General features: G+C 40.4%; 2 protein-coding genes across 4 annotated transcripts in view; one reads left to right on the top strand and one right to left on the bottom strand.

Annotated features, from left to right (window-relative positions):
* Nucleotides 1–1,739: 1,739 nt before the first annotated feature.
* klf5b (Kruppel like factor 5b) lies at nucleotides 1,740–5,597 on the top strand. Of its 2 annotated transcripts, none has more exons than XM_015057094.1 (4): nucleotides 1,740–1,916; nucleotides 3,691–4,567; nucleotides 4,658–4,717; nucleotides 5,116–5,597. In XM_015057094.1, the coding sequence occupies exons 1-4, from the start codon at nucleotides 1,740–1,742 to the stop codon at nucleotides 5,292–5,294; spliced, it is 1,293 nt and encodes a 430-aa protein (XP_014912580.1). In that variant the 3' UTR covers nucleotides 5,295–5,597. The 2 variants fall into 2 exon arrangements, with proteins under 2 accessions (XP_014912580.1, XP_014912573.1); XM_015057087.1 differs by having other exon boundaries at nucleotides 3,688–4,567.
* A 7,366-nt stretch (nucleotides 5,598–12,963) lies between these two features.
* The window catches only part of klf12b (Kruppel like factor 12b), a 51,175-nt gene continuing 38,298 nt past the window's right edge, over nucleotides 12,964–25,840 (bottom strand). For both annotated transcript variants that reach the window (XM_015057076.1, XM_015057071.1), the window contains 2 exons: nucleotides 17,696–17,853; nucleotides 12,964–16,322 (listed from right to left, as the gene is read on the bottom strand). In XM_015057076.1, the coding sequence (XP_014912562.1) occupies nucleotides 16,141–16,322; nucleotides 17,696–17,853 (340 nt within the window). In that variant the 3' untranslated portion in view covers nucleotides 12,964–16,140. The remainder of the gene's footprint in view (nucleotides 16,323–17,695; nucleotides 17,854–25,840) is intronic.

The raw sequence follows: 25,840 nt of genomic DNA, 5'->3' as shown, positions 1-25,840 counted from the left end.
TGGCTGACATTGATTCAATGTTGTTTCAATCATTCTGTGCTATCTGGGTAATGTGGAGAAGAACACCACAAAACCAACAGACAGCCCACAAAGAAACAAAGAGTGAAACTCCCAGCTCCTACTGAAAAAGACGCACAAAAAGTGTGAATCTAAGCAAAAGTGTTAGTGAGTAATGTGGAAGAGAGGAATCACATTTTCTTTTTGATAGGGGTGAAACAGCTTTGTGAGAGGGAAAAAAACGAAATTCTAAACTTTCTTATAAATATTTCTGGATTATGCATATGTATGTATAAAAAGCTATGAATATTACTATAAATTGATATCTCTCTGGTGCTTCATGTTCCCTGAGCAATTTAACATTTTGGTGTGTTAATTTAAAAAAAAAAAAAAAAAAGTTCTTCAGTACCACAAAAATTGTGGGGTTCTTTTGTATTAAACCAGGCAGTTTTCAAATATTGCCTCCGATTCTCAAGTGCATTTAGATGTGCACTTTGACTAGGCCATGGATATGCTGTGATCTAAACGCCTGCATTATGCCCTGTTGCTGTGTGCCTGTCTGCTGTCCTTCTGGATGGAGGACCTCTCCCTCACTCTCAAGTTTTTTTTGCAGCCCCAAACAGTTTGATGTTTTCAGGATTGCTCTGCATTTATCTCCATCCATCTTCCTGTCAACTTTGACCATCTTCTCATTTATGCAGCAGAAAAAGCTGCATAAATGAGAGGAAGGAAAGATGAGGAAGAAGTTCATGTGAAGTGTCACTTCTCCACCACAATATGTGTTTTTTTTTTTTAATGCAGAGACTAAAAATTCAATTTTGTATCTTCTGATCTTTGGTGTGCTTTTTTTAATTTTTTTTTTATTTCATTCAAAAAGTGTACACATTCAATAAATGTGTACACCCACACTTTTCTAGATGTTCATTTGAAACAAAAATCTTGACAGCCTTTCACTTCAACACTACATCATACCACAAAATATAGATAAAATAAATTGAAATTTATTTTGAAACAGAAAATGTTGACAGACTTAGACGTTATATTTTTTCGATGCACTATCTATCTATCTATCTATCTATCTATCTATCTATCTATCTATCTATCTATCTATCTATCTATCTATCTATCTATCTAATTATTTATTTTAATTCTTAATATTATTGGTGAGAAACAGAAATACATTCTCAGAGGAATGAAAAAAAGCCTTTTTTTCAAACTGAAATTAATTTTATCTGTGTGGAAATTTAAGGTCTAAAGTTCCCATTTAAACGAGGAGCTAAGTTTATTGTGGGAATTGAACCATAAGAATTTATTTATTTTTTTTTTTTAAAAGAGCTTTCCTTGTGTGTGCCATATTTCTTGGTCTTGAACACAAACAACCTCATCATAAACTTATAAAAAAAATAAAAAAAAATCCCAACCCCAAGTTTATTTCTCCTCCTAATCACCAAACTGCTGCATTCATTACACTCGGTGTGTTAAGTACCGCCTAGTTGTCCTGTTTGTTTTGCACATGTTCGGCGCCGCCCTGCAGACGCGCTGATATTACGCCGTTGCGTAATTTGACAAGCCAGTGCAAACCAGAGGAGGATGAGCGTTTGACAGCTGGGTCGCCTGGGATTGTTTTCGAAAGCAACAATTCATATATGCTAGATTAATTCGGGCATTTTTATTTATTTATTTATTTTTTTTATTTTGTTTTGGTACTATATCGAACGAGTGTAAGGCTATCTACGCTTTTAATGGCCGCAGCTGTGACGAATTCGGTTTGGGTTGCTCCGGGGCAGGACGCGCAGTTTCTCCACAAAAGCCACCCAGCGGCGCCGCTGACATCATCCGACGGTCTGAGGGGTGAGGATCATGGAGAAGTGCTGTGCAACGCCATGCTGGGAATTTCATCTTTCCCAGATTACAATCTGGTAGGGTTGGTTTTATTATTATTATTATTATTATTATTATTATTTTATTTTTGCATTTGCATTGCCTCTCAGCATCACTGTCTCGCTATTATTTAATTAAATGTTCTGTTGCGTGCAGATTTGGTATGAGGAACAGATTTGTTTTCATTTCAAGGGTTTGATCCTAACATTGAAGGCTGCTGTGAGAAGAATGCTGAATAAAGACGAATTTAAGATTGCTGATGCTGACATTCATTGTGGTGTGTTGGGGGTGAATGGGATGTGCACCCGTCCCTGAAACTTGTCCTGCATAGTCCTGTGGAGCAACTGGATGTTCTAATTTCAGCTGTGCATTTGGAAAGAGCTTACATGCAGGCAGAAGCCTTTGCACGGAGCGACTTGTAAATCGGAGCTGATTTTCTGTTGTGTTGGTACACATGCATCCCCAAAGTGGAGCTACCAGTCCAGAATGACATGTGGTGCAACCAGTGATGCAAAGTCCAAGACAGGAAAAAAAAAAAAACCCCAAAACAAAACATTGGCTTCATCAATACAGAGACAAATAAAAAAAAAAAAAAAAAACTCTTAATACCAATTTTTAAGTCACATTAGGAGCTTGATTCAATTTCTTCACTCTTTAAACTAAAACTGCGAATCCAAACATGAACCAGGCCATAAATTACATTAGTTTGATTCCACATTTTGGGTTAGGTTTTAATCCAAAAAATGGATTGAAGTGACCAATTTTTAACACTTATTGGATAGTTGAGAATTTGTTGAAGTGGGGTTCTGTGAAGAGGCTCACAGCAGTTGCTATCTTATCTGCAGTACTGAGCTCTCTTGCCATCTTAATTTAGCATGAATACTGATTAGTTGGTCCATAAGGCCGAAGGTAAGAGGGGCAAAGCCTGAACTTGACTTCTACCATCTTGAAAACCGCTTTGTGGTTTATGCAAATTCAACTTAACCAACATTTTAAGCTGCAGTTACATTTGCGTTCAATTCAGATTTACACAGGAAATGAAGGTAGGAAGCGGTGTGCCACTTACTTCTTCCTGTGTGAAATGTGTTTTTACTGAACATGTTAAGCCGTTTCAGTCAGAGAACTGACCAAAGTTACAAATGACCTGGATGGTTGAATAAGTGAAATAAATGGAGGTAGAGTAAAAGATTTGTAATTTTGGTTTAAATCTGCCTAAATCATTATGAAGCTACAGACAAATAAAGTCATCAGTTTCATTTTGTCTAATACATTTTGCTATTTGAGACCAAAAAGAAAAAAAAAAAAAGAATTTGAGCAGCAAATTTGATACTTGATACATATTACACCAGAGGTGCACTGATCAGACTCAGCCAATTTCCAGGTTTGACCTGCCAGTATATATACTTTTTTTTTTTTACCTGATTCCAGTTTGTGTTAATATCAATATTGATTTAATGACCAGTTCTTTGGTCAAAGTGTGAATATTAATCATGGCTAGCAGGAGCCTCTGCTAACTACTTAATAGATCAAATCTGCTGTGAATCAAAGCCTTTGACACTTTGTAAACATCGTCATTTCACAAGCTTACTATTTTCTATTTGATCCTGTGGAAAGTTAAGTGAGGATATGTCATATATTTCAAAATGGCTGCCTGATCCAGGCTTTCTTTGAAAAGCTGGATAACAATTTTTGGTCCAGTGTTTGCTTAAAACTTTCATCTGAACAGCGTAAGCCAATCATTTGAGTTAAAGAGGTAACCGTGCAGTTTTTGTGTTACTGACCAAACCACTTCCCTTTTGCTCTTTCTAGCAGGGCAAAACTGAGATGGACACCTACCTACTTCATGATGTAGCAAATTCAAAAATGCTTGACAAGGATAGCGCTCCCATGCTGGAGTCACTTTTCCCCGAAGACTTCACCTCTTCTTTCAGCGTCAACATGAGCCTGCTCCTTCCCGACGTCGCCTACTTGCAACCTGGCCTCTGCCGGACTGTGAAGCAAATCAAAGCGGAGCCACCACAGTCCCTGATGCACTCGACCTGCCAGGGCAACGAAGCACCAATGACCCTCCCAGAGTACTCAGGAATGTTCAAAGCAGCCGACACTCCTGGTGGTAGCTTTTTCATCAAGCAGGAAGTGCCAGAATTCCAAGAAATTCCCCAGTTTCAGATGTTGAACACTGACTTAGAGCAGAACTCTTTCCCCATCACGCCGCAAAGTCTTCCAGTCAGGAATCTCCACGTGGGACAACTACCAGACGCTTCACAGACTGAATGTTTTTCATTCGACCAGCACTCTGGCCACCAATTTAGATCAACCTATCTGCCGCCGTCTCCACCAAATTCTCAGCCTCCGAGTCCAGACAAGGGCAAGGAGATCCTTCATAACAGCTCCCCTCCTCCCTCCTACGAAGCCAGCATTGCCTGTAAGACAACACTCCAGACCCACACCGATCCCAGACAGACTTCCAGCGATCCTTCGACTCGAACCCACGGCCAAACTTGCGCTCCTGCGTTCACCCAATGTCCACTTGGCGGACCGGTTCAGGACTCCAGCCTGGCACCAGCTCAGATGACACCAAGCGTCGGGCCTCTGTCTCCGGAGTTGGCGCAGTCGGCTCCGGCCAAATACAACCGGAGGAACAACCCCGATCTGGAAAGACGCAGGACTCACCACTGCGATGTTCCAGGTGCGATTACAAGTCCTTATGACTAGCAGTTGAGATAAAAGTTGGCAAAATGTATACCTAAAAGATGCTTATTGGTTATTTTTTCTTAAGGGTGCGAGAAAGTCTATACGAAGTCGTCTCATCTAAAGGCTCATCTGCGAACCCACACAGGTAAACTTCTTGAAGTTGCACATCTTATTTTGGGAGTGAACATGAGGATGTTGCCAGGCAGAGAAGTTTTCTTGGCTTGCATATTCGTTCTGCTGGCCCACATATCGCTGCTGTCAAATCGCATAAACCCTGCAACTCTCGTAAAGCGGGAGAAGAGGGGGGGGGAGGGGTTGGGTAGAAACATGCAGTGATTTATGTCCTGCAGATGAGGCATGCTATCCTTTTTCTTTTCTTTTTTTGCCTCCTTTTCCAAACTCTTTTATTAGATGTGAGCTCTCAACAAGACTCTTAGATAATGTCCTTGAGGGAGAACGGGTGGGGTGTAGTTCCACAAAAAAAAAAAAAAAAAGTTGTGGGTGTCCGCTGTAGCTTTACCGTGTGGTTTCTGCCCGATGCAGGTGAGAAGCCGTACCGGTGCTCCTGGGAGGGATGCGAGTGGCGCTTCGCCCGCTCCGACGAGCTGACGCGGCACTTCAGGAAGCACACCGGGGTGAAGCCCTTCCAGTGCGGCGTGTGCAGCCGCTGCTTCTCCCGCTCTGACCACCTGGCCCTGCACACCAAGAGACACCAGAGCTAAGGGACGCCTCAGCTCTATCTGTCCAGTCTTTTTAGCTTTTCCTTAAAATGGACAAAATACTGGGGGAAAAAAAAAACAAACAAACAAAAAAAAAGACTGCAATTTATCCTATTTACTCTCAAAGGATACAGTTTGATGTTATGACCTGCCTCTAAATGTTTTTTTATTATTATTATTCTAAGAATATTAAATCTGATTGTTGCCTTACTTTCTCATCAACATCAGATATTCTCAGATGTATCGGTTCAATCTATTTTACCAAATTTGTCCTTTTTCAAGCCTTATTTTTTTAAACGATATACCACATGTTGAACGTTTGACAATTTTTTATATCTGAACTGTCGATTGTGCAGATCCTGTCAGCATTGTACGTGTTTATTTATGAAAGGTCCTGTGCTGCCAACTGAAAGGGAAAGGATGTCGTTTTAGCCTGCAGGTCAAAGCATGATTGTGTTTGCGGGCTGTGGAGAGCGTCGGAAAAGCTGCACATTTAAGATGAAAACGGGAGAAAGAGAGCTGTCCGGCGTAGAGCACAGCTTGCGTCACGCGGTCAGTGTGTTGCCCATGGCATGACTTTGAAAACTGCCAGGTTTACACTTTTAATTAAAAGAGCATTGTTCATGTTTTTTCCTCCTTTATTCTGCAATAAAAAGATTGTTTTATTTTTAGACGGTAATCGTTTAATTTAGAAAGCACAATGATTACAAGGGGGGAAATGTTAGCCCCGTTACAGTTTTGGTTTTGGTCGGACACATTTTAACGTCAGACCAAGATAAGCTAAGTAAATACAAAGGGCATGTTTTCAAATGACGTGCTGGTTTTCATCCATCTATCCATTGTTTATAGCTGTTTATTCAAGCAGAGTTATGGGGTGCTGGGGGGGCAGCTACCGATCTCTATGGGTCATTGGGCAAGAGGCATAGTACCTCCTATTCCAGTTCATCACAGCGCAGCACATAAACACACACATGCCCACACACACTTCTAAGGATAATTTAGGGTATATAATAAATCCAACATTTATATTTTTTTGGCTGAGTGAAAACTGGAATACCCAGAGAGACTCTATGTATGCTAGAGCAGAACGTGCAAACTCCATGCAGAAGGAACTGAACGGTTAAGTGTTTAATTGTCACATTTTCTTGGTTTAATTTGACGGGCCTCACCCAAACCCGATTGCTGCCTAACATGTAGAATCGAGAAATCAAGTCTGACAGCAAGAAGTTGGCAAAAAAAAAAGTAAATGAATAAATCTCAAAAGGCGTGACAGACAGCATTCTGCAATGAAATCTAAGAACAGATGAGAAGCAAAGTCATTAGCATGATATCAACAAGATTGCAAAGCCTTTTCTAAGTCGGAGCCGTTATCTGCAACTGAAGTAAACATGGAACAGCGGTGGATCTGCTTCAGGACTGAAATACATCAACGATTCATCCAGGCCACCAAAGATGTACACATGTACAGCTCTGCACATCTCTCACCTTAAACACAGAGTTCAAGATTAAACAAGAAAAAAATGTATAAGCAAAAAAAATAAAAATATGCTATCAATGAGTCCTTTTTTGTCTTTTTTTATTCACATTGTTTTTTTTTATTGTAGATCATTGTGTAATGCAATAAAAGAAGCAATTCTTAATGTTTGTTTTAACTTAAAACAGCAATGTCAAAAATAGAAAGTTTCTAAAAGCTCTTGACCCGGCAGCACAGTAGCTTTACGTTGAAAGTCAGAAAAACATTTATTTATTTCTCAGAAACTAAATTAAGCAGTCAAGCATTATGTGTGCGTAAAATATTTGCAGATGCTTAATAATTATTTTTGCTCCTCTGCATATTTCAGAATTAGGAAAATCCAACCTTAGCTGACATGTTGTCACACGTGTAATCAAAATTAAGCCAAAATGCAGATGCAGCGTGTGGAAACTACGCTGACACACCATGATTCAGCCTTCTGTGGAAGGCTTAGCAGCAGCCAATTGAAGTATTTTCTTTGACCTTATTTCGCTTTTTTTTATCGTGGCAGAGGACTTTTTGTTTGTGGTTAATTAAAGATCACCCTTATGCTCCCAGCGCATTTTCTTTTAGATTTAGCAATAGTTTTTTTTTTAGTTTTTTTTTTTTTACTAAAATGTAACTTTGTCAGAGTCATGTTTTGGAAATCTATCCTCATTTTAGCTTTAGTCGGCCAAGTCTTAAAACACGATTTGTTGTTTTCGCTAAAAGACGAAGTCAGACAGGAATTAAATCTGGGGTCTCTTAAATCTTTGGAGAATCTTCTTCCTTTTACAACTAGAACAAAATGCATGCAGAATTACTTTACTTTAAAGCTAACCAATAAAGTGTAACAAAGTCCCACCTTTTCTCACCGCTAACATCACATCTGATTGGCTTTCATTTTTCTCCATTATTTTTGCCTCTTTTTTTTTATTGGATAACAAATAATGTCAGTCATTTTTGCCGTGGGTTCCTGTTTGAGATATTTAGTTTTAATCTTGAGAAAAGAACAAAAAAAGTCTGAAATTCTTTTTGCTTTTTCATTTCTGTCATTTTGAGGCCCTGAGCTTTGATTGCTCCGCCATGACAGAAAATCTTTCTCTTTCCAGCTGTTTCTATTTCAGTCATGGATTTTCTGGTGTTACTGTCCTGGTACAGCGTCCGGTTTTTTGGGGGAGGCTTTAGCTGCCACACAGATATCCTCGCTGATCTTTTAAACACTTGCCACATTGAGGAATTAATATCAGGGTCAACGACTGCGAGTTGCCTACGGCTGCAAAACAAGTCATAATACGCTGTGATTGTTCACCATCAGCCGTTTTAGCTTACCTGACTGTACGACCTGATAAGAACCCAAAGTTCATGGCGGTCACGCGCATGTAAACAGAGCGACACCTCGCTGGGTTTTTTTTAATTTTTTTTTTACTTCGAGTAAAACTGAAAGCACACACACCATCCTCTTGTCTGATCAAGTCGCTTTTTAGTTTGACCTGGAATTCCATAATTAGTCCTCCAGGTACACCATCATTAGAACCAGTTTTAGAGTAATTGTGGCGAACAAAACGAGATGTTCTTGTCTTTATTTACAGTTCGCAGAGCGTACGTTTGTGACATGAGTCACAGAGAAGGTTGCCGACGAAGGGTGCCAAGAGAGTCCGCTGAAACCGCAGAAGGTGCCCGAGCTTGTTCCGAGAGCAAAGGAGGTTACCTGCATGTAGGAACGACACTAATGTGGTCTCGATTTTTTTTTTTTTAACCCCCCTCTTTTACATTCGAAGTGATAAATCTTAAAGGTGATATTATACGAACGGAGGGGGGGAAAAAAAAACGTGGTGGAGTGAGAATGGCTTGTAATCACGTGAATTCTTTGGCAGCTGACCAAAACATTCATCCAGATCCAGTTATGATGCAGTACTGTACATGATGTTCAGGCTGTTTCCTCTAAACTGTAACCTGTTCTTAGAAACTGCATTGGCTTCATGCAGGGTCGGAGCATACCAGGGCTTAAAATATCACTCTCTGTTGGTTGCCGGATTAGAGCAAACAAAGCAATGTGGTTTTATTTTGGAGAGATGTGATGTTTTACGTGGAAGTTTGAATGAAAGCAGAGTAAGAATGCGACTTTCTGACGGGTTTTGCACACATGCTAAAAACATTAAAAGAGTATCACCACCGGACCTCAGCTATGGTTTTAAATCGGTGGTGTCAAACTCCGGGTCCTCAAGGGCCGCTGGCCCTGCAGTTTTTAGATGTGCCACAGGTACAGAAAACGCTGGAATGAAATGGCTTAATGACCTCCTTCTCGTGTAGATCAGTTCTCCAGAGCCCTGATGATGACCTAATTATTCTATTCAGGTGTGGTGGCACATCTAAAAGTCGCAGGGCAGCAGCCTTGAAGACTGGAGATTGACACCTGTGTTTTAAATGGTTCTGTTCAGGCCTGCAGTGGGCACAGCCAAGCGGGATCATGGGTAATGGCGACTAGTAGTGGACCGATTTTCTTCTGCCAATTTCAATACAGGAAATTTAAAATTCAGTATTTTGTATGGTGACTGATATATTTAATTTAGCTGGGGGGTTTTTTTTTAGTTTTTTTTTTCTTTTAGCAATTTTTATTGTTAATTTTTTTCCAACTGTGATTAGAACTTCTTTCAGATGAGACTCAAAGTGGTGAGTCTCATCTGACCAGGCTGACCAGTGGCTTTACGCGCTCAGTCGCAGACTCCGAATTAAGGTGCTTCTTTGTCAGTGGGAGTAATATTTACAAATAAACTTGACATTTTCATCTCTGGGTTATAATTTCCTGCTGCTACAGCATCATTGGCAGGAGGAGATGAGTTGGACCAGGGCCCGCATAGACCTGTTTAACAAGTACAAGTCCTTGTGCAAAGCTAATGAGTGCAAGATATTCTGTGAACAGACGAGACAAACACACTGTACGGTACAGTGTGCTTTCTTATATTTGACGTGAAGCAAACAAAAGCACCTCAGGAAAAGAACATCATGCAAACATTCAAACATGATGTTCTAGCTCTAATGGTTTCCTTTTTTCAGGACAATGTATGTTTAAGGAACATGTAAACAAGCAAGCCCTTCCAAAAAAAAAAAAAAAAAAAAAGAAGATCCTGGCATGGCCTATTCCAAGTCTGGAATTAAAATTCAACTGTGATTATGCTGAATGTTGTGAATTGTGGAGAGGGGAGCTATGTTTTCGCATAGGGTCATTAAATCGTTTTCTTCTCCTAATTAGCAAAGTAATCATTTCAAAAACTGTTTTTTTATTAATAATAATAATAATAATAATAATAATAATAATAATAATAATAATATTATTATTATTTCTGGTATAAAAAAAAGTTCTGAAGATTTGAAACGTCTAAGTGGACTAAATGAAATGAAAAAAAAAAAAAAGAAGAAGAAATCTATATGGGGGGGGGGGAATACTTTTGCACAACACTGTTGATGTAAATTTGCTGTCTTTTGTGAATTTTCTGTCGATTTAAGCTGCTTGTGTCCGTCAGCTGGCTCAGGGGCGGCCCTGCAGCCCCCCAGCATCCCGCTAGCTGCGCTCCGCACTAATGGTTTCCCCCAAATCCAGATTAGGTTTCCGAATGCCGGCGTGAGCACGGCTCTCAGATGTCACTCAAATGTGTCACCGAAACCACATTCCATCCATCCCAATCATAGATAGCAAAGGGGTTCCATCCCAGTAGTGTTACATACAAAATGCAACTTTATTAACCTTCATGCCTCCATTCATTTCAATATACATGTATATGTTTGAACTTATCTTAATTTCACAGCTCCATCCATTTGAAAAAAAAAAAAAAAGTACAAGAAAAAAAAAAAGGCAAAAAACACTGACTTGTTATTCAAACAACCTTTGGAGAAAATAAAACTGTAACAGGAAAAAAAAAGAAGGAGAAAACAGAAGGACACCTGTTTTTAAAATTATTCTTTTTAAAAATACCAGGGTTAAAAATGTCTTTTTCCCCCCCCATTAGCAGAATCTCCCTTTTTGAAGCATAATCACATTTTTTTCTTTTTTTTTTTTGTCCTCACGGTAAGAATGAAAAGATCTGAATATATTTACACAACACTCACTTTACATAAATACAGGAACAACAATTACTGTACGTAATATTAGCAAACTTGAAACATAGGCATTGGCTTCACTACTTAAGTTTTCAAAACCAGAAGAGAGAGAGAGAGAGAGAAAAAAAAAAATCCAAAATCAGATGTTACACAGAAATTAAAATATTTATTTAACCGATCGAACGTCTCAAATCGCCAACAAAGGCATACACTACCAAACCGTGAATTTGATTCCTCATGGCCTAATTTGAAATCACCGTGGTGAAGCTGAAACTTCCAGAGGCCTTCGTAACTCAGGTGTACCGCCCCTGAGGACGGAGGAGGACTTATTGCAGCCAAAGCTAATGACGTGTGCTTCAAACCGGTGAGCGTGTTGCGGTGGGACGCTGCGTTTGACCCCGTGATATAAGGCTCAGTGCGAAGAGAAGGTTCAATGTTAGAGGTCCGACTTGCATATTGTTGTCTGTGGTTTTTTTCTGTTTTTTTTTTGTTGTTTTTTTTTTAATTATTCCCAAATAACATCCATAATAAAAAGAAATCATCATTTCCCCTTTTGAAAAGTAAGCAATTGAAGAACACGTGTTGGAATCGAAACGTTGCACAGGGCAGGTGATATTACAAGTTTGTGACATGAGGCACTATTTATCATTATTGCATAACTTTGACCCTGGTTACCGTAACAAAATTATGCTTCAAAACGAGGAAAGAGATGCGGTGTGTAGAAGGGGGAGAAAAGGGGGCGGGGGGGGGGGACGATCCAAAAACACCCTGTCTCCATGGAGACGTCACCTTCAAGTCTAATTGAATTGTTTAAACACTGGTGTATTAAGGCATCCAACGTCATTTGTAGAGATACTGAATAAAGAGCACGTGTTTTGTTGATATGTGATTGTTTTGTCTAGTTTTTTTGTTTTGTTTTCATTGTTGTCGGTCAGGTACAGCTGAAACCAGATGTTTACATACGCTGTATTAAAAAAAAACAAAAAGACACAACCCTTTTTTTTTTTTCCTCCTCACCCTCTTGTGATTTGGACAGGAGAAACTTGACTTGTTTTAGGAAAGTCAGTATTAACAGAATTATTTCCATTTCCTAAATTCCAGAATAATGATTTGAAAAAAGAAAAAATTATTATTTTAAAATTCTGAGATTTACATGCACCAAACAACGCTGCTTCCATGCGGACAAATCAAATGAAATCAGCCCCATCTTGTGACAACTAGTCTTGTATCAAAATAGGCTGAAAGGCCACATGTGCCAAAATATGTCTGAAAAAATGATCAAGAATCGAAATGGTTATTGTTATACTTTCTGGAAAAGCTTACGGGATTGACAGCATCATGTCGCGGGTTCGTTTAGCTGCAGGAAGGACCGATGCACTTCACATTAAAGCAGACGTGTGGAAATAACTGCAGCAGCATCTCAAGACGTCAGCCTCAAAGTTGAAGCTCGGGCACAAACGGGTCACCAGATCAGCTACAATATGACTCAAAATCAACAAAGCCAATGTTCTGGAGTGTTACAGTGACATAATCCTGACCGCAATCCCATGGGACGTTTGGGAAGAGCTGAAAAGTTGTGTGTGTGTGTGTGTGTGTGTGTGTGTGTGTTGACTCAGTCAGAAGAGTTCTGTCAGGAATGGGACAAAACGTCCAGCAGATTACCGTAAGAAGCTTCGTATCAAAAATTAAATGAGTTTCTGATTTATTGTCATTATAATGATCTCATTATTCTGGCATTTAGTAAATAATAATAATAATAATAATAATAATAATGTTAACCTTAACCGACCTAAAACAGGAAACATTTTATCATATTTAACATCAGAAAGTGAGTAAAAATATGCGTATGTATGTGTAAATACCTGGTTTCTACTGTGAAAATAGCAAAATACAGGCATTCAAGTACCTTAATACGGTCAGTGTATATAAATAATTTTGTTGTTTATAGCAAACACTGGTGCAGCCTTATAAAATAAAAAATAATAATTTGATCGTGAACTTGTTCAACCCCGAACCAGAACAGTAATAATAATAATAATAATAATAATAATAATAACAATAAAAAAGAAGCTGTTTGTTATAATAACATCACATAATGATCATATACATGATGAACACCTTTAGCCCATTTTCGCTGTATATCAAATTAGATAAATTACGGTCTCAGAAAAAAGACTTTACGTGTATAAATGTATCTCCTGCGTCTACGAATCGAAAGCCCTATTTCTCCGTTGTATGTACAGGTTGTAGAACTTTGTAATAGCTTTGTGTCTTCACTATCACATATATTACAACATTTCAAAAAATTAAAAAAAAAAAAGTTTCTTTTTTTTTTTTTTTTTACATAAGAAAAAGGGTTACAAGCCGTCAAATGAAGGGCCCCCCAATCACAAAAAAAAAGTCCTTATACATTATACGGATGATAAAATATGACGAATATTTGCTTATAAATTGACATCTGAAATAAAATTATCTGAAAAATCATCTCAATAAACAAAGAAGGTGCTAATATGCATTTTTTTTTCTTTTTTTTTGCCAAAACGATAATACGACTGGGCGTAATGACATGTGCACAAACAATATACATCAATAATGGTGACATACGAGAGGGCCGCACGAACTGCGCACGTGTGGAAAAACTGTTCCCTGGATTTGGCTTCTTTACTAAAAGTGAGAGCTTTCAGCGTGTGTGTGTGTGTGGTGTGCGTGTTTGTAGGCGTTAGTGTAAAAGCGTGTGGATTTCAAGATACCTTAAAAAAAAAAAAAAAAAAAAAAAAAAAAAAAGGTTGCTGTGTCTTTTTACTGGCTTCTGCCCAATAACTGCATTTGGCAGCGCTATGTCGTATAACATCGGTTGGCTCAGTACCTGAAAGCCCTGAAGCTTTTAAACGGCATCAGGAGCGCTGGAAACAGTTGCAAAAAAAAAAAAAAGACATTTGCCTTTAGGGCTATAAAAATATACTTTTAATTGAATTCCCTGATTGAGGTCAAGTGTGATGTTTTCTGAGAGACATTTCTGCCAGTAACCGCATCTCAAGCGTTAATCTTCTGTGACATAATGTTACAATTTCATAATAACATCTGTATCATGTGCGGTGCTTTGCAAAAAGTTTCCAGACACCTGGAACTCGTTCACATTTCACCACGTTACAACCATAAACTTTAATGTGGTTTTTGTAGGGATTTTCAAAGTAGTGCCGCGATTGTGGAGTGGGAACAAAAAAAAAAAAAAAAAATGTGCTTATTTTTTTCAGTCCCCCTTTACTCTGATACTTCCAAATGAAGAGAAGTGAATTTATAAGCTCTTAAAAAGAAGTCCACCGAAATCTCAGGAAGCAATGCTGCTGTTCTGCAAAAGGCGTCAGACGTTTAAAGAACTGACTCGGGGATGCTGAAGATGTATGCGCTCTGCACTTTCCAGATTTTCACTCGTTTGCAGGGAAATAGAAATGTATCAGTGTCCTCCCACTTGACAAGCCACATAAAATCCCAGGATCACATATTGATGTTTGTCATTGTAGCATGACGAAAATGTCAAAATAGTTCAAGGATCAACAGTTTTTGCAAAGCGGTGTATGTGTGTAACTAGGTGTGCAACTCCTGCATTTTACTCACCAGACTTCTGGTGACGACCCACAAAACCGCCCAAAGTGAGGTGAGAACATTTCAAGTGATGTTGATGAAAATTAAAAAACAAAACAAAATGAAAACAAACAAACAAACAAACGGAAGATGCTGCGGAGTGAATGACCAGCTGAGAGACCTCACATCGGCGACTTGGAGCTGCTTCAGAAACAGAGCGCGGCTGACCTTGACCCTTCGTCTCTGATTTCGGACACCGACGAACACTTTGATCAGAATGTATTGCTCTCCTGTGTGTGCAGGTTTGTCTCCGTTCAAGTCTTCAGCTGGCGTCAGCGGCGGCCTGCGGTCGAGGGCCGCCTTGCCGTACAAAGACCAGCACACAAAACTCCTAGTTTTGGCTCAATTTCAGAGGAGGAAACATGAGTTGACTGATGAGTACAGGTAGATGTTGACAGAATGAAAGTCTCTAAGGTGCCTCTGTTGGGTTTTTATTTTTTATTTTTCCCACATACTCTCCTCTGATTGTTTCAAGGTTCGCTGTACATGAGGGGGGCGGGGGGGTCGTATTTGTCAGAATCAAACATAAGCAATAAGCATGTACTTTAAAAAAAAAAGAAGCAAGATTCAATAAAGAAAACATTTTCATACTGAAAGTTTATATATATATATATATATTCTTTAAGATTGCACTTTACTGATTGCTAATCACAGCTCAAAATCCACGTAAGATTTTTTTGTTTGTTTGTTTTTGAAGAAAATGCTTTAAAGAGGCTCAAAATAAAGAAAAGCACTGATGAAGAATGGGGTTTGTCTGAAGTCCGTGTGATAACATGGGGCTTCTTTGCTGGTGTGATGATGATTTGGTGTGTCCAGTTCCTGCAGTCAACAAAGTGAGCGGGTGAAACTGGATCCATCCTTGTGAAGTTGTTTGCACTTTGCTGGCTTCGGGGGAAAAAAAGGTGAAAGTCCAGACCTCATTCAACTTCTCGAATAAAACGCCTTAGATGTGACGGTCCAAGTCCGAGTAAACCTTCCGTGATCAAACACTGCCCTCTGCTGGTCAACTCATGGGAAGGCAAGACAAAAAACCCCAAAAAAACAAACAATACTGTCTGTAAATCCAACTCTGGCCAAGTCTCTTCCTGTTAAAATCCACACCAGGTCGAACTTCCCGCTCTGATTTCAAAGGGGTCTTTCACATTATGAACGCTGGAAAAGCAGCTGTAATGTAAAGTGAGTAAAATCCAAATTTGTAGAGTGCCACTTCATCCTAAAAAAACAACAAAAAAACAAAAAAGAATCAAAGCTAAACATCAACAAACAGTGCTGTTAAAAGCAGTTCCCGATCATTATCCGATGACGGAGAAGGATCCCGCCATTGCTTCCTTCCCATCCAGAGAGGATCCGGAAGTCACCCTGTTTTCTGCTTCGACCGTCCATCCAGCTTCTCCATCTCCAACTCAAGTGTGTGTGTGTGTGTGTGTGTGTGTGTGTGTGTGTGTGTGTGTGTGTGTGCGTGTGCGTGAGTGAGTTTGGGCATCCAGGCCAGCTGAAAAACATTCAGAGGGAGATCCCGCTCCCCCGGCTGCCTGTGTGCGTCTGCGTGTGTGCGTGTGCATGTGTGTGGCTGCGTCTGCTCTGTTGACATCTTCTCTCAGTCGCTCCCGTTGTGCTTCACACCAGCATGTGCCTCCGTCGGTGCAGGGCTAAGTGGTCGGATCTGGAGAAGCTGCGGTCACAGTCTGCGCATTTGAAGGGCTTGACGCCCGTGTGTTTCCTGTAATGCCTCGTCAGCTCGTCGGAGCGGGCGAACTTCCAGGTGCAGCCGTCCCAGGTGCACTTGTATGGCTTTTCCCCTGCAGAAGGACGACAGCAGACGCACGGGTCACATCTTCCACACCATCGCAGACAATACAACTGATCTGCCAAATAGTTTTTCCTGCACGGACTTTAACGGGACGGATACTTCGAGGTTATTTTTTAACAAAATGTTTCCATGGGAGTTTTTGCATCTAGCAAAGGGGTTAGAAAAAAATGTGTCAAACTATTCTTCATCACGTTCTTGTTACCAAAGAGAAAAACAACTGGTGTGTCAGATTTCTGAAAATGCTTTTCTTTTTTTTTTCTTCTTTAAAGCCTCGAGCTACTTGAATAATTTATGACGATAGCTTCCTCTGACCCACTTATTGTAGAAGTCGTTACAACTGGATAATAAATAACTTCCCAACAGTTTAAATAAAAACTGTATAAAAAAAAAAAAAAAAAAAAAAGGAATGAAAAAAACATCATAAATCTTTGGTTGAATATACGTGGAGTGTCTCGTTTCACCATCACATTTACTGGAGCCTCATAGTAAAGATGTCTATAAATACTTAAGATAAATACATTATTTATTGCTTTGCCATCATCCTACACTGAAACTTTTGATAAATCCAACTTTTAACTTGAATGTATTTATTCCGTAAGAAAAAGTCCAACAAAAATAAATACACCTGAAGCATTTTTTTTTTTTTTTTTTTTCTTTTTTTTACTTTTTTAGTGTGAGGAAGTTTTACTTAGTAATCAGTAATCTCCTGTTAATCCGGGGACACATTTATCTTGGCCACAATTTTGAGACATAGTTCTTTTTTTTATTATTTTCATGAAACGTCCTTTCTGATAACGGGCTGTTTGAGTCACTAGGAGAAAAAAGATGGAGAGGAAAGTAGACGAGTTTTGTAAAAAAAAAAAAAAAAAAGGAAGGAGGAGAAAGACCAAATATAAAGTCTAAATGCTCAAGATAAATTTCAGATACTTGGAAAACAAACTTAAAAAAGAAAATCACTAAGTACTATTATAAACAAACAAATTCAACACTGGCTGTAAGATCTTTAGCTTTTTTTTTTAAGATTTCAATTTTAAACATTGGATAACATTTTTGACTTTTTGCTCAAAATGCTGATGTTTTCTCTCACTTTTTTGATTTCATTCTCGATATTTGTTTGAAATGGAATGAAAACAATAAGAACTTCTCATTCTTCTCATCTCCTTTACTTTTCACAAGCATCATTAAACCTCAGTAAATCTCAGCGTCTCTAGCTTCTAATAGGGTTTCAGGCGCTTGTTGCTCAGACCAACAAATACACCACAAAACGCCTTTCAGAAAACATTCACCTCAGCCACATTTAGGCCTGAAGAAGAACAACAGTATTACGTAAAATGGCATCTTTTTCAGACACGGTGAACTGACCTGTGTGTGTCCTCCGGTGTGCTTTTAAATGTGAGCTTTTGGTGTACACTTTATTGCAACCCTCGAAGTCACATCTGTGGATTCTTCGCTTCTTCGAGTCAGGAGACTCTGACCTCCGGGGGCGTCGGATGCTGTCAATACTGAACGGCGACATGGAGCTGCGACACACAGGGCCCAAGAGAAGTCGGTGTAAAGACATAGAAAGCTGTGACAAGAACACCAACATGACAGCAAAATCCAATACACTGGCAACCATCGAAATACGTTGAATCTGATCAACAAAGACTTACACCATTAACTGGAAAAGTGGCCAATTGCTGGACGACAAATTTTCCTGACAACGGTGACGCTAACTTTCCTGGCTGTCCTCGGCTAGCCGCCGAGGATTGGAAACTCGGAAGCAACAGAATGTGGGTACAACGTCGCTATCGTTGACAGAAAACTGAGCTCGACACGTTCTGCTTGAAAGATTCTGCATAACTTACAGCGATGGAAGTTTGTAAGAATGTGTAAATAAATATACTGTGTACAATTATTCAAATGTGACCTTTCCGTCTTCTTTCAGTCGGTTGCGCTCTTTTCTTTGTTTGATCCAACTAAAGTGCTTTTTTTTTTCTCCTTCCTTTGTTCGTCTCTCCACCGCACAGATTGATGAATGTTTTCAGCTGCTTCCTTCATGTTTCTCAGGTAATCTGTTTACAGCTTCAGTAGAAATGTGTTAGTTTGGAGGTTTTAAAAGGTTAAAAGAAAAAAAAAAAAGACATTATATTCTAAACTTGTTTGATTGAAATAGGGTGTTTTATCGCTAACTTTAACCGGCACATTTTGACCATTGCACAGAATGAATATTCATACTGTGAATCCCAAATGTATCCATACAGCTGGAAGATTTTCTCTTAAAGTTAATTTTCCAGTTTCTCAACACGTTTCCTCTGACTGGAAGTAGCATCAACATTTTTTGGAGGAGCCAAGCCAGAGTCCAGAGAAACTTTGAACAAGAAATGTTTGTTCAAAATGACGTTTCAACCTTTTACGTGTCATTCAAAATATAAGTAACAGCAGGTAGGCTTGTGGTTTTTGCTAATGCTTTTTAATTGTATTTAAATAATTTATTTACATAGAAAAACTGCATTTACCAAGCAAACTTGTGTTTAAAAAATGTATTTTTTATTTCTTATCTTAGTTTGAAAATGCATGCTAACAGTGACCTTTAAAAAAAAAAAAACTAAATAAAAGTACTAATAAGAGTAATAAATTGTTCAAACAATATATGCATTTTATTTTAATCATTTTCATGCTGCTTGTGTAATCTTGTCTACCATAAAATTATTTATATAGAAAACATTGAGACTGAGAGGAAATCTATAGATTTTGTAGCACAGAGAAGCAGAAACATAACTTTGCCAGCAGGTGGCAGTGCAGCTCTACAAAAGCGCATCTGCAGCGGCAGCTGAGCAGAGAGGCATTTTGGATCATCAAAACTTGGAAAATAAAACTTTTTTTTTTTTTCCTCAGTCTTATCCAGTTAATACAATAATTCCCCAGTTAGTTCATGACACTAAATTAAGTGCTGGTTTTATGATTCCTCACGGCCAGAAATGGGAAACCCCGAGTCAGTAAATGCAGTTGGAACACAGTTTTAAACTGTCTAACTGTCCTCTCTTATTATTTGCAGGCCTCATCAGAAGTCGCTTGAAACAACAAAGTTAGAAGAAGAAGAAGAAGAAGAAGAAGAAGAAGAAGAAGAAGAAGAACAAGAACCCAGGGGTTGTAATAGTGCGGACTTCATTCCTCTCCCCAGACTGTTGACTGCAGAACAGGGAGCACCTTTCATGAAACGATAAACACATGACTGCAGCACACACCCAGCCCAGTGCCCAGCGGCAGGAGATACGCTACGCAGAAACAAGAGGATCTCTGTTTACTTAAGAGGAGGAGTAATATCTGTGAAATATATTTAACGGGGTTCTCGGAGCAGCGGCGGAGTTTGCTGCGCTGCATTTACGGAGGAAAAGGTGAGGGGGTCAGAGAGTGGGTTGTGGGAGGGGGGCGCGTGGGGGTTTTAAAGGAAGAACAGCTCTGATCATGTTAAAGGGATTTGAAAGAGGAGCAGAGGCTGCCAGACAGGCCCTCCTGTGAACTGTCTCCGCCACACACAACCCACTTCCTGTCTCGCTGTCTTTCACCAAAAGCATGAGCTGTCAAACGCAGGCTCAGGCGTACTGAACAACCCTACAGTGAGAGAAACGCACACACAGAGAGACAGAATTACAGTCATGTACCGAGCACACACACACATCCACACGCATATGATTACAAATCACCTGTTACTGTTGGCTTCCTACCAACCAGAAGCCATACAGGAAATGAGCACATGGGTCAGATATGAAGCGAACTCATACTTCCCTCTCCCTTTCTTACTCTGCTGCTCTCTCCTCGCTCGCAAACAGCGCTGCGACCGGATGTAGAAATTTGACTTTTGGACAAAAACACGTGAATTTACGATGTTTTATCATAAGCCATCTAAGTTAAATAACTCCTACATTTACATCAGCTTTCATAAGTAACCATACACTTTGAAACACTGACACATCCTTTCACTTTACCATCGCAAACTTTAGAGTTTTCTTTGGGACTTTATGTGGTAGAAAAACGTAAAGGGGTGGTTAATTGTGAAGCGAAAGAGAAATGATGTATTATATGTTATATGTTGTGTTCAGCCCTTTTAATCTGATGCCTCTAAATTAAACCAACTGCATAAAATTGCCTTCAGAAGTCACCGAAATAGATCGTATTCACATGGGCATAGAAGCACAACTAGGCAGGTGTGAAGGACGAGAAAAATAAAAGTTTAACCTGTCTGTCACGAGAGGACCCAAATTTGGGTTGCTCAAAGTCTAAACTGGCATTGTTGTGCATTTAAAGTGTAAAGTTTACCTTCGACCAAACGCCCCCCAAAAGCATCCCAGCTTTTGGGGGATGCCTCGTGTCTCGTGACACCCCTGTCACGAGAGGACCCAAATTTGGGTCCTCTCGTGACAGGGGTGTCAAACTCCAGTCCTCAAGGGCCTCTGTCCTGCAACTTTTAGATGTGCCTCTGCTGCACCACACCTGAAAAGAATAATTAGGTCATTAGCAAGGCTCAGGAGAACCAATCTACACAGGGAGGAGGTAATTAAGCCATTTCATTCCACTGTTTTTACCTGTGGCACATCTAAACACTGCAGGACAGCAGAGGACTGGAGTTTGACACCCCTGTCATTGTGAATGACAACCTGAGACCAACAGGTTAAAGTTTGCCATAAGCATGAAGGGAGCGCAGCTGACATGGATGAAGGAGCTCTGATCAGATGCAAAGTGGTCTGTGTTGCGGAACTAATAAAACGGCTCGCCTTGAACGCACCATCCCAGGTGTGGGAAATGGCGGTAGCATCATGCTGTGGGCTTGCTTTGTTTCAGCAGGGAGAGGGAAGCTGATCGGACGTGAAAACGTGTCAAGTTAAATGCAAAACATTCCTGGAAGAAAACCCAAAATGACCCTAAAGGTACAGCCTGTGCTACAACCGGATGACTTAAATCAAGCAATATTTGTGTGTCAAAAAGACCCGAGTCTGTGACGAGAGACTTGAAAATGATTCTTTACAGATTCTCAAGAAGTTTTAATAGAAAGGTGACGCGAAAAGCTGGTAGAGACATACCCAACAGACTTGCAGCTGAAGGTACTGACACAATGAGGCTTAACACATACAGAATTTTTTATTTCTTTGCACAAAATGTAAAAAAAAAAAAAATGCTCGTTCTTAAATTTTGATTAAAAAAAAAATCCCTATTACAAGATTCTCAATGTGCTACGTGCTCAAATTTAAGCAAGTTCAAAAGGTATGAATAGTTTCTGCAAGGCACTGCAGGCCACCATCTAAAGCGTATGGGACCGTCTGAGAAAATGCGTCTGCCAGGGAAAAGTGAAGCAGAGCGCCAGGATTTACAATGGAAACACTCTGGGCTCAGACATCGAACAGATGAGGCAGATGTTTACATTCTGACTTCATCCTGACTTTAACTTCGTGATTATAATATCATCCAGAAAAGTCTAAATCTTTCTATTCTGGTTGCTCTTTCTTACAACAAGCAGATGAATCAATTAATTAAGTTTTTTTTTCTGCAGCTGATTCTGTCATCATGTTCATGTTTGCTCACTTTAGGTATTGATGAAAATTTGTAAAATACTTCAGTCCTTGCAGACACAACAGCTGCTTTGTGACAGCACTTAATATAACTGTATAAACAGTGGTAGTAAAATAAAAGTGACTTTTTTTTACAAACTCGACAACTTCCTAATTTCTGTTTCACATTATGAAAAGTAAAACATTTTAATTGCTTAGCATTATTGTTGGCCAGACCAAAACGTACTCAGCTTGATGGAAAAACAAAGACGGGAGACGTTGTGCAATCCAAAAGGGGAAAAAAAAAAGAAAAAAAGATGAGGATGGTTTGTTTTGCTCTTTTATGACCTCATTTAAGAATTTTCAAAAGAAATATTTCACAATCTCAGATTACATCACTACACATTTTGGGGATTTTAATGACTGAATAACCATTAAGTACTAATATAGTGGTGATTTCATAAAAGCGGGGGCTGAGGTCAAAAAGCCAAACTGAGCGGCAGGGATGAACAGTATTTCAGCTCTGTGGTCACAACATGAGTTTAGAAGCACGTCTGACAACCACTGACCCTCGTCACAGGTTGACGCCGCGATCACGAAAAGGTGCGTTGCTTAAATAAACATCTTCAAAAGGAATTAACTAATGACTTTACGTCTGGGGTGTCCAAATCCCTGCCGTAAGGGCCGGTGTCCTTCAGCTTTTAGATCCAACACAGCTGATATAAACAACTGAATGAACCAGGAAGACACCTAAAACATGGACACAAAATATTCCATTAAAAGATAAAAGTGAATTACTTAAGAGCAGTTCAATCCATGGACGAAAAACAGAAGGGCTTGACAAGACTGAAGCCTTACCCATGGACTGTGTAGGAAGAGCATTAAACCCTTCTAGGGCAAACTGAGCGCAGGCGATCCAGCCAGATTTGCCGTACCGTAATTCTGCAACACTCTGAACAATTCCAAACGTTTCCAGCCGATATCGGGTTGTTACGGTAATGTCACCTCAAGCTGCAGCAGGGAGTGAAATTAATCTGAGGGGCGCTCTTTTAATAGGCAATAAAGTGAGAAAATAACTAGGTAGATATTGAAAGTTCCAGTTGTTACGGATCAATGGGTAAATATATTTACTCACAGGACATTGAACTGTGTACAATTAAAATAAGCAAAAGTATCTGGGCGGAGAGTTGAAATTTAGGCCATGAAGGGTTAATCAGAGAAGTGGCCAAGGGGAACTCTGGAGGAGCTAGAGAAATCTACAACTCATGTAGGAGAATGTGTCAACGGTTCAACTATTATTGCTGCTAGTTTAATCTGCAAATACGGCCTAAAAGAAAGCCGTTGAAAGAAAACAAGTCCAGTTTACAGTTTGTCACAAGTCATGTGGATCACATGAGCCTAAACGTTTTAGCCTACATTCAAAAACACTGTGGTGGAGGGGAAATCTAAAACCGCACCCTGAACACACCATCTTCATGGTAGTGGAAGCATCATGCTGCGTGGATGATTTTCTCCATCAGCAACTGGTCAGAGTTGATGGCAAGATGCACAGAGGTAAACAAATCACGGAGGAAAAAGCTTAACAGTCACAGTGTTTCGGTTTAAATAATAAGATTCCAGCAAAATACAGTGATGTTTGTGGATGGAGCGTGAAAAAAAAAAAAAAAGTGACAAAGTTCAAGGGGTGTTAATACTTTGGCGAAGCAGCGTACGCAAGAATAAGTTGCATATAATTGTCTTTCTATTTCCGTCTCAAACTCTAGTCAAATCGCAGCTCTTTTGGAACACAAATTTGATTTATTTTCTTATGAGATTCCAGAGGCAAACTCTCGCTGCTTCCAAACTTGTGTCAGAGTAACATTTTTGGTCGAATGGATGTGTCTGTTTGCATCGCTCAAAGCAGAAGAGGGAAAAATAGGAAGTGCAGATGAAACTGATTTCAAACAGAACTGACCTCTGCTTTAGTTCATCTGCTTCTCCAACCTTTCCACCACCCCCTCCCCCCCTCCCTACACCCCCGTCATCTCCTCACCTGTCACCTGAATACTCACAACCCAAATACGGCGCCTGTTTTTCACGGGCAGCTGAGGTCAAAACAGCTCTGACACACAAAACTGCTTTTCAAAGAGAGTTGTGGATTTTTCAGGGAAACAAAAAAAAAAAAAAAAAAAAGGAGCGTCTGACTCGATGTGTGCCTTGGGAGACAGGCCGCCCGGCATTCCCGTACCTGTCGGAGGACACTTACCCCACGTCTCAACAGTCCACCTGCTCTGTTGCGTGGCCACTGGGTCCTTGGGGACCGGCCAGGCTTCAGCAGAGGCTACTCCTCCCAAACGCACACGCACGCGGTCGCACACTTCTCTGTCTCTCTCCTTCTCCCTCTTTCACCCTGGCTCTTCCACAATAGCCCATCCAGCCGTCCCCAAGGAAACGCATGAATATGGAGGAGGCTGCCCTAGAAGAGCATGATCCACTCACACACACCGTAACTCTCTCCTTTCACTCAGTTATTTATTTATGGATACCTGGATTGGAGGCTGCAGGCACTCCCATCCTCCACCCTAACACCTCTCCTCCCTGACGCACTCTGAGCGGGGCCGCTTGTGTAAACGCGGGGGCCAAATTAAAGCATATAAAAAAGAAAAAAAAAAAAGCTATAAAAGTGTGGAAAACAGGAAACACAGCGACACGGCGGAGTAAAATTCTGGCTTCGGTTGCTGTGAAGATGTCCAGGGAGCTCGTGTGCTGTGTCAAAACGCAGCGCACACTCTCTCCTTTCCTGTCACCAGGCCGGCGTGTAACTCAAGAACGCAGCAGACTGCTTTGTTTTTCGCAGACAAACACGCGAGTCTGTGTTCCTGTTGACAATGGCCGACCACCCCCTGGAACCAGCTGTTCCGTCCACCGTGCAGAGACACGTGCAATCAAACGGCACAGAACACACACATATGCCGGGGATTAATACTTACAAGTGTGTGCGCATACTTTTTTAACCCCCCCCCCCCCCCACACACACACACACACATGCATACACGTATACACACAGCATGCACACAGTTTCCACACAGCTTGCACTTTGCACATAGAGAAGTGAGCGTGTGGGCAGGCCCTGGCAGGGTATTGCTTATCCAGGGTGGTGATTTATCTCCATAGTGAAAGCTTGGGCAGTGCAAGGTTGGGTTCTGCCAACCTCTGTTGTCCTCTGACCAAGCCAGTGCCCACGTGTGGCACTCTGGGGCACGCCTGTCCCTTTCAATAACCTGCGCTGAAACCCGAATCCTAGAGTGAGTCCCTGCGTGCATCGGAGAAATGGCAACCTCTACTTCTGAGCAAAGTGACCCTGCTATTTTTTTTTTTTTTTAAAAGCCTAATGTGTCGCACAAAAGCTCATTTGGTTTAATTAGTGTACGTTTTAATAGAGCTAGTGTACAAACAAATGTCGACCCTGTAAGCTGGAGCATTACCATGAAAAAAACAAGCCAAGCTGGGCTTCAGCCTTGCTAATGATGTTGCATCATTAGTCGAATTTTCCCTCCCTCCTCCAGTAATTTCCTTACGGTTAATTCTACAAAAATCCTCCTGGAGTTTGAGTACGTTCAAAGTTTTGACTGTTCAGGGTTTCTGGGCAGCGGCGGCGGATGGCGGGACCAAGCCAAGTGCGTCTGAATGCTTCTGATTTCCTGCTTTGGATCAGAATGTTATAAGCTGTCATCCACTGGAGAGGAAGTCTTTTCATTTCGACACAGATGGACTGGCACCGCAGGAGCTGATGTCTGAGCCATATGCACACAGTCTTATAGATTCACACCCACACAGATGCGTCGGAAAGTAGAGGAGCACTCGAGCAGCAGGTCGTGAAGTTAAAGCTCCGACAACAGGTCATCGAGGAAAACGTTTAAGCTACCGAGGTACCTCTTTACGTACATATTTTTGTTGCTTTTAAGCGTGCCAGACGTGTTTGACATGTATGATCTTTTAGTCT

The sequence above is a fragment of the Poecilia latipinna genome, unplaced genomic scaffold, assembly GCF_001443285.1.
Source record: "Poecilia latipinna isolate Pla-1442-1.1 unplaced genomic scaffold, P_latipinna-1.0 Scaffold60, whole genome shotgun sequence".
Classification (NCBI taxonomy): Eukaryota; Metazoa; Chordata; class Actinopteri; order Cyprinodontiformes; family Poeciliidae; genus Poecilia; species Poecilia latipinna.
Note: the sequence above shows the minus strand (reverse complement) of the source record. Positions and strands in the feature narration are given on the sequence as shown.

Excerpts from the sequence above, each read along its gene's own strand:
- klf5b (XM_015057087.1), top strand. The coding sequence starts at position 1,740 with ATGGCCGCAGCTGTGACGAATTCGGTTTGGGTTGCTCCGGGGCAGGAC. Across the intron at positions 4,568-4,657 it reads TCACCACTGCGATGTTCCAG|GGTGCGAGAAAGTCTATACG; the intron begins GTGCGATTACAA and ends TTTTTTCTTAAG. Across the intron at positions 4,718-5,115 it reads TCATCTGCGAACCCACACAG|GTGAGAAGCCGTACCGGTGC; the intron begins GTAAACTTCTTG and ends TGCCCGATGCAG.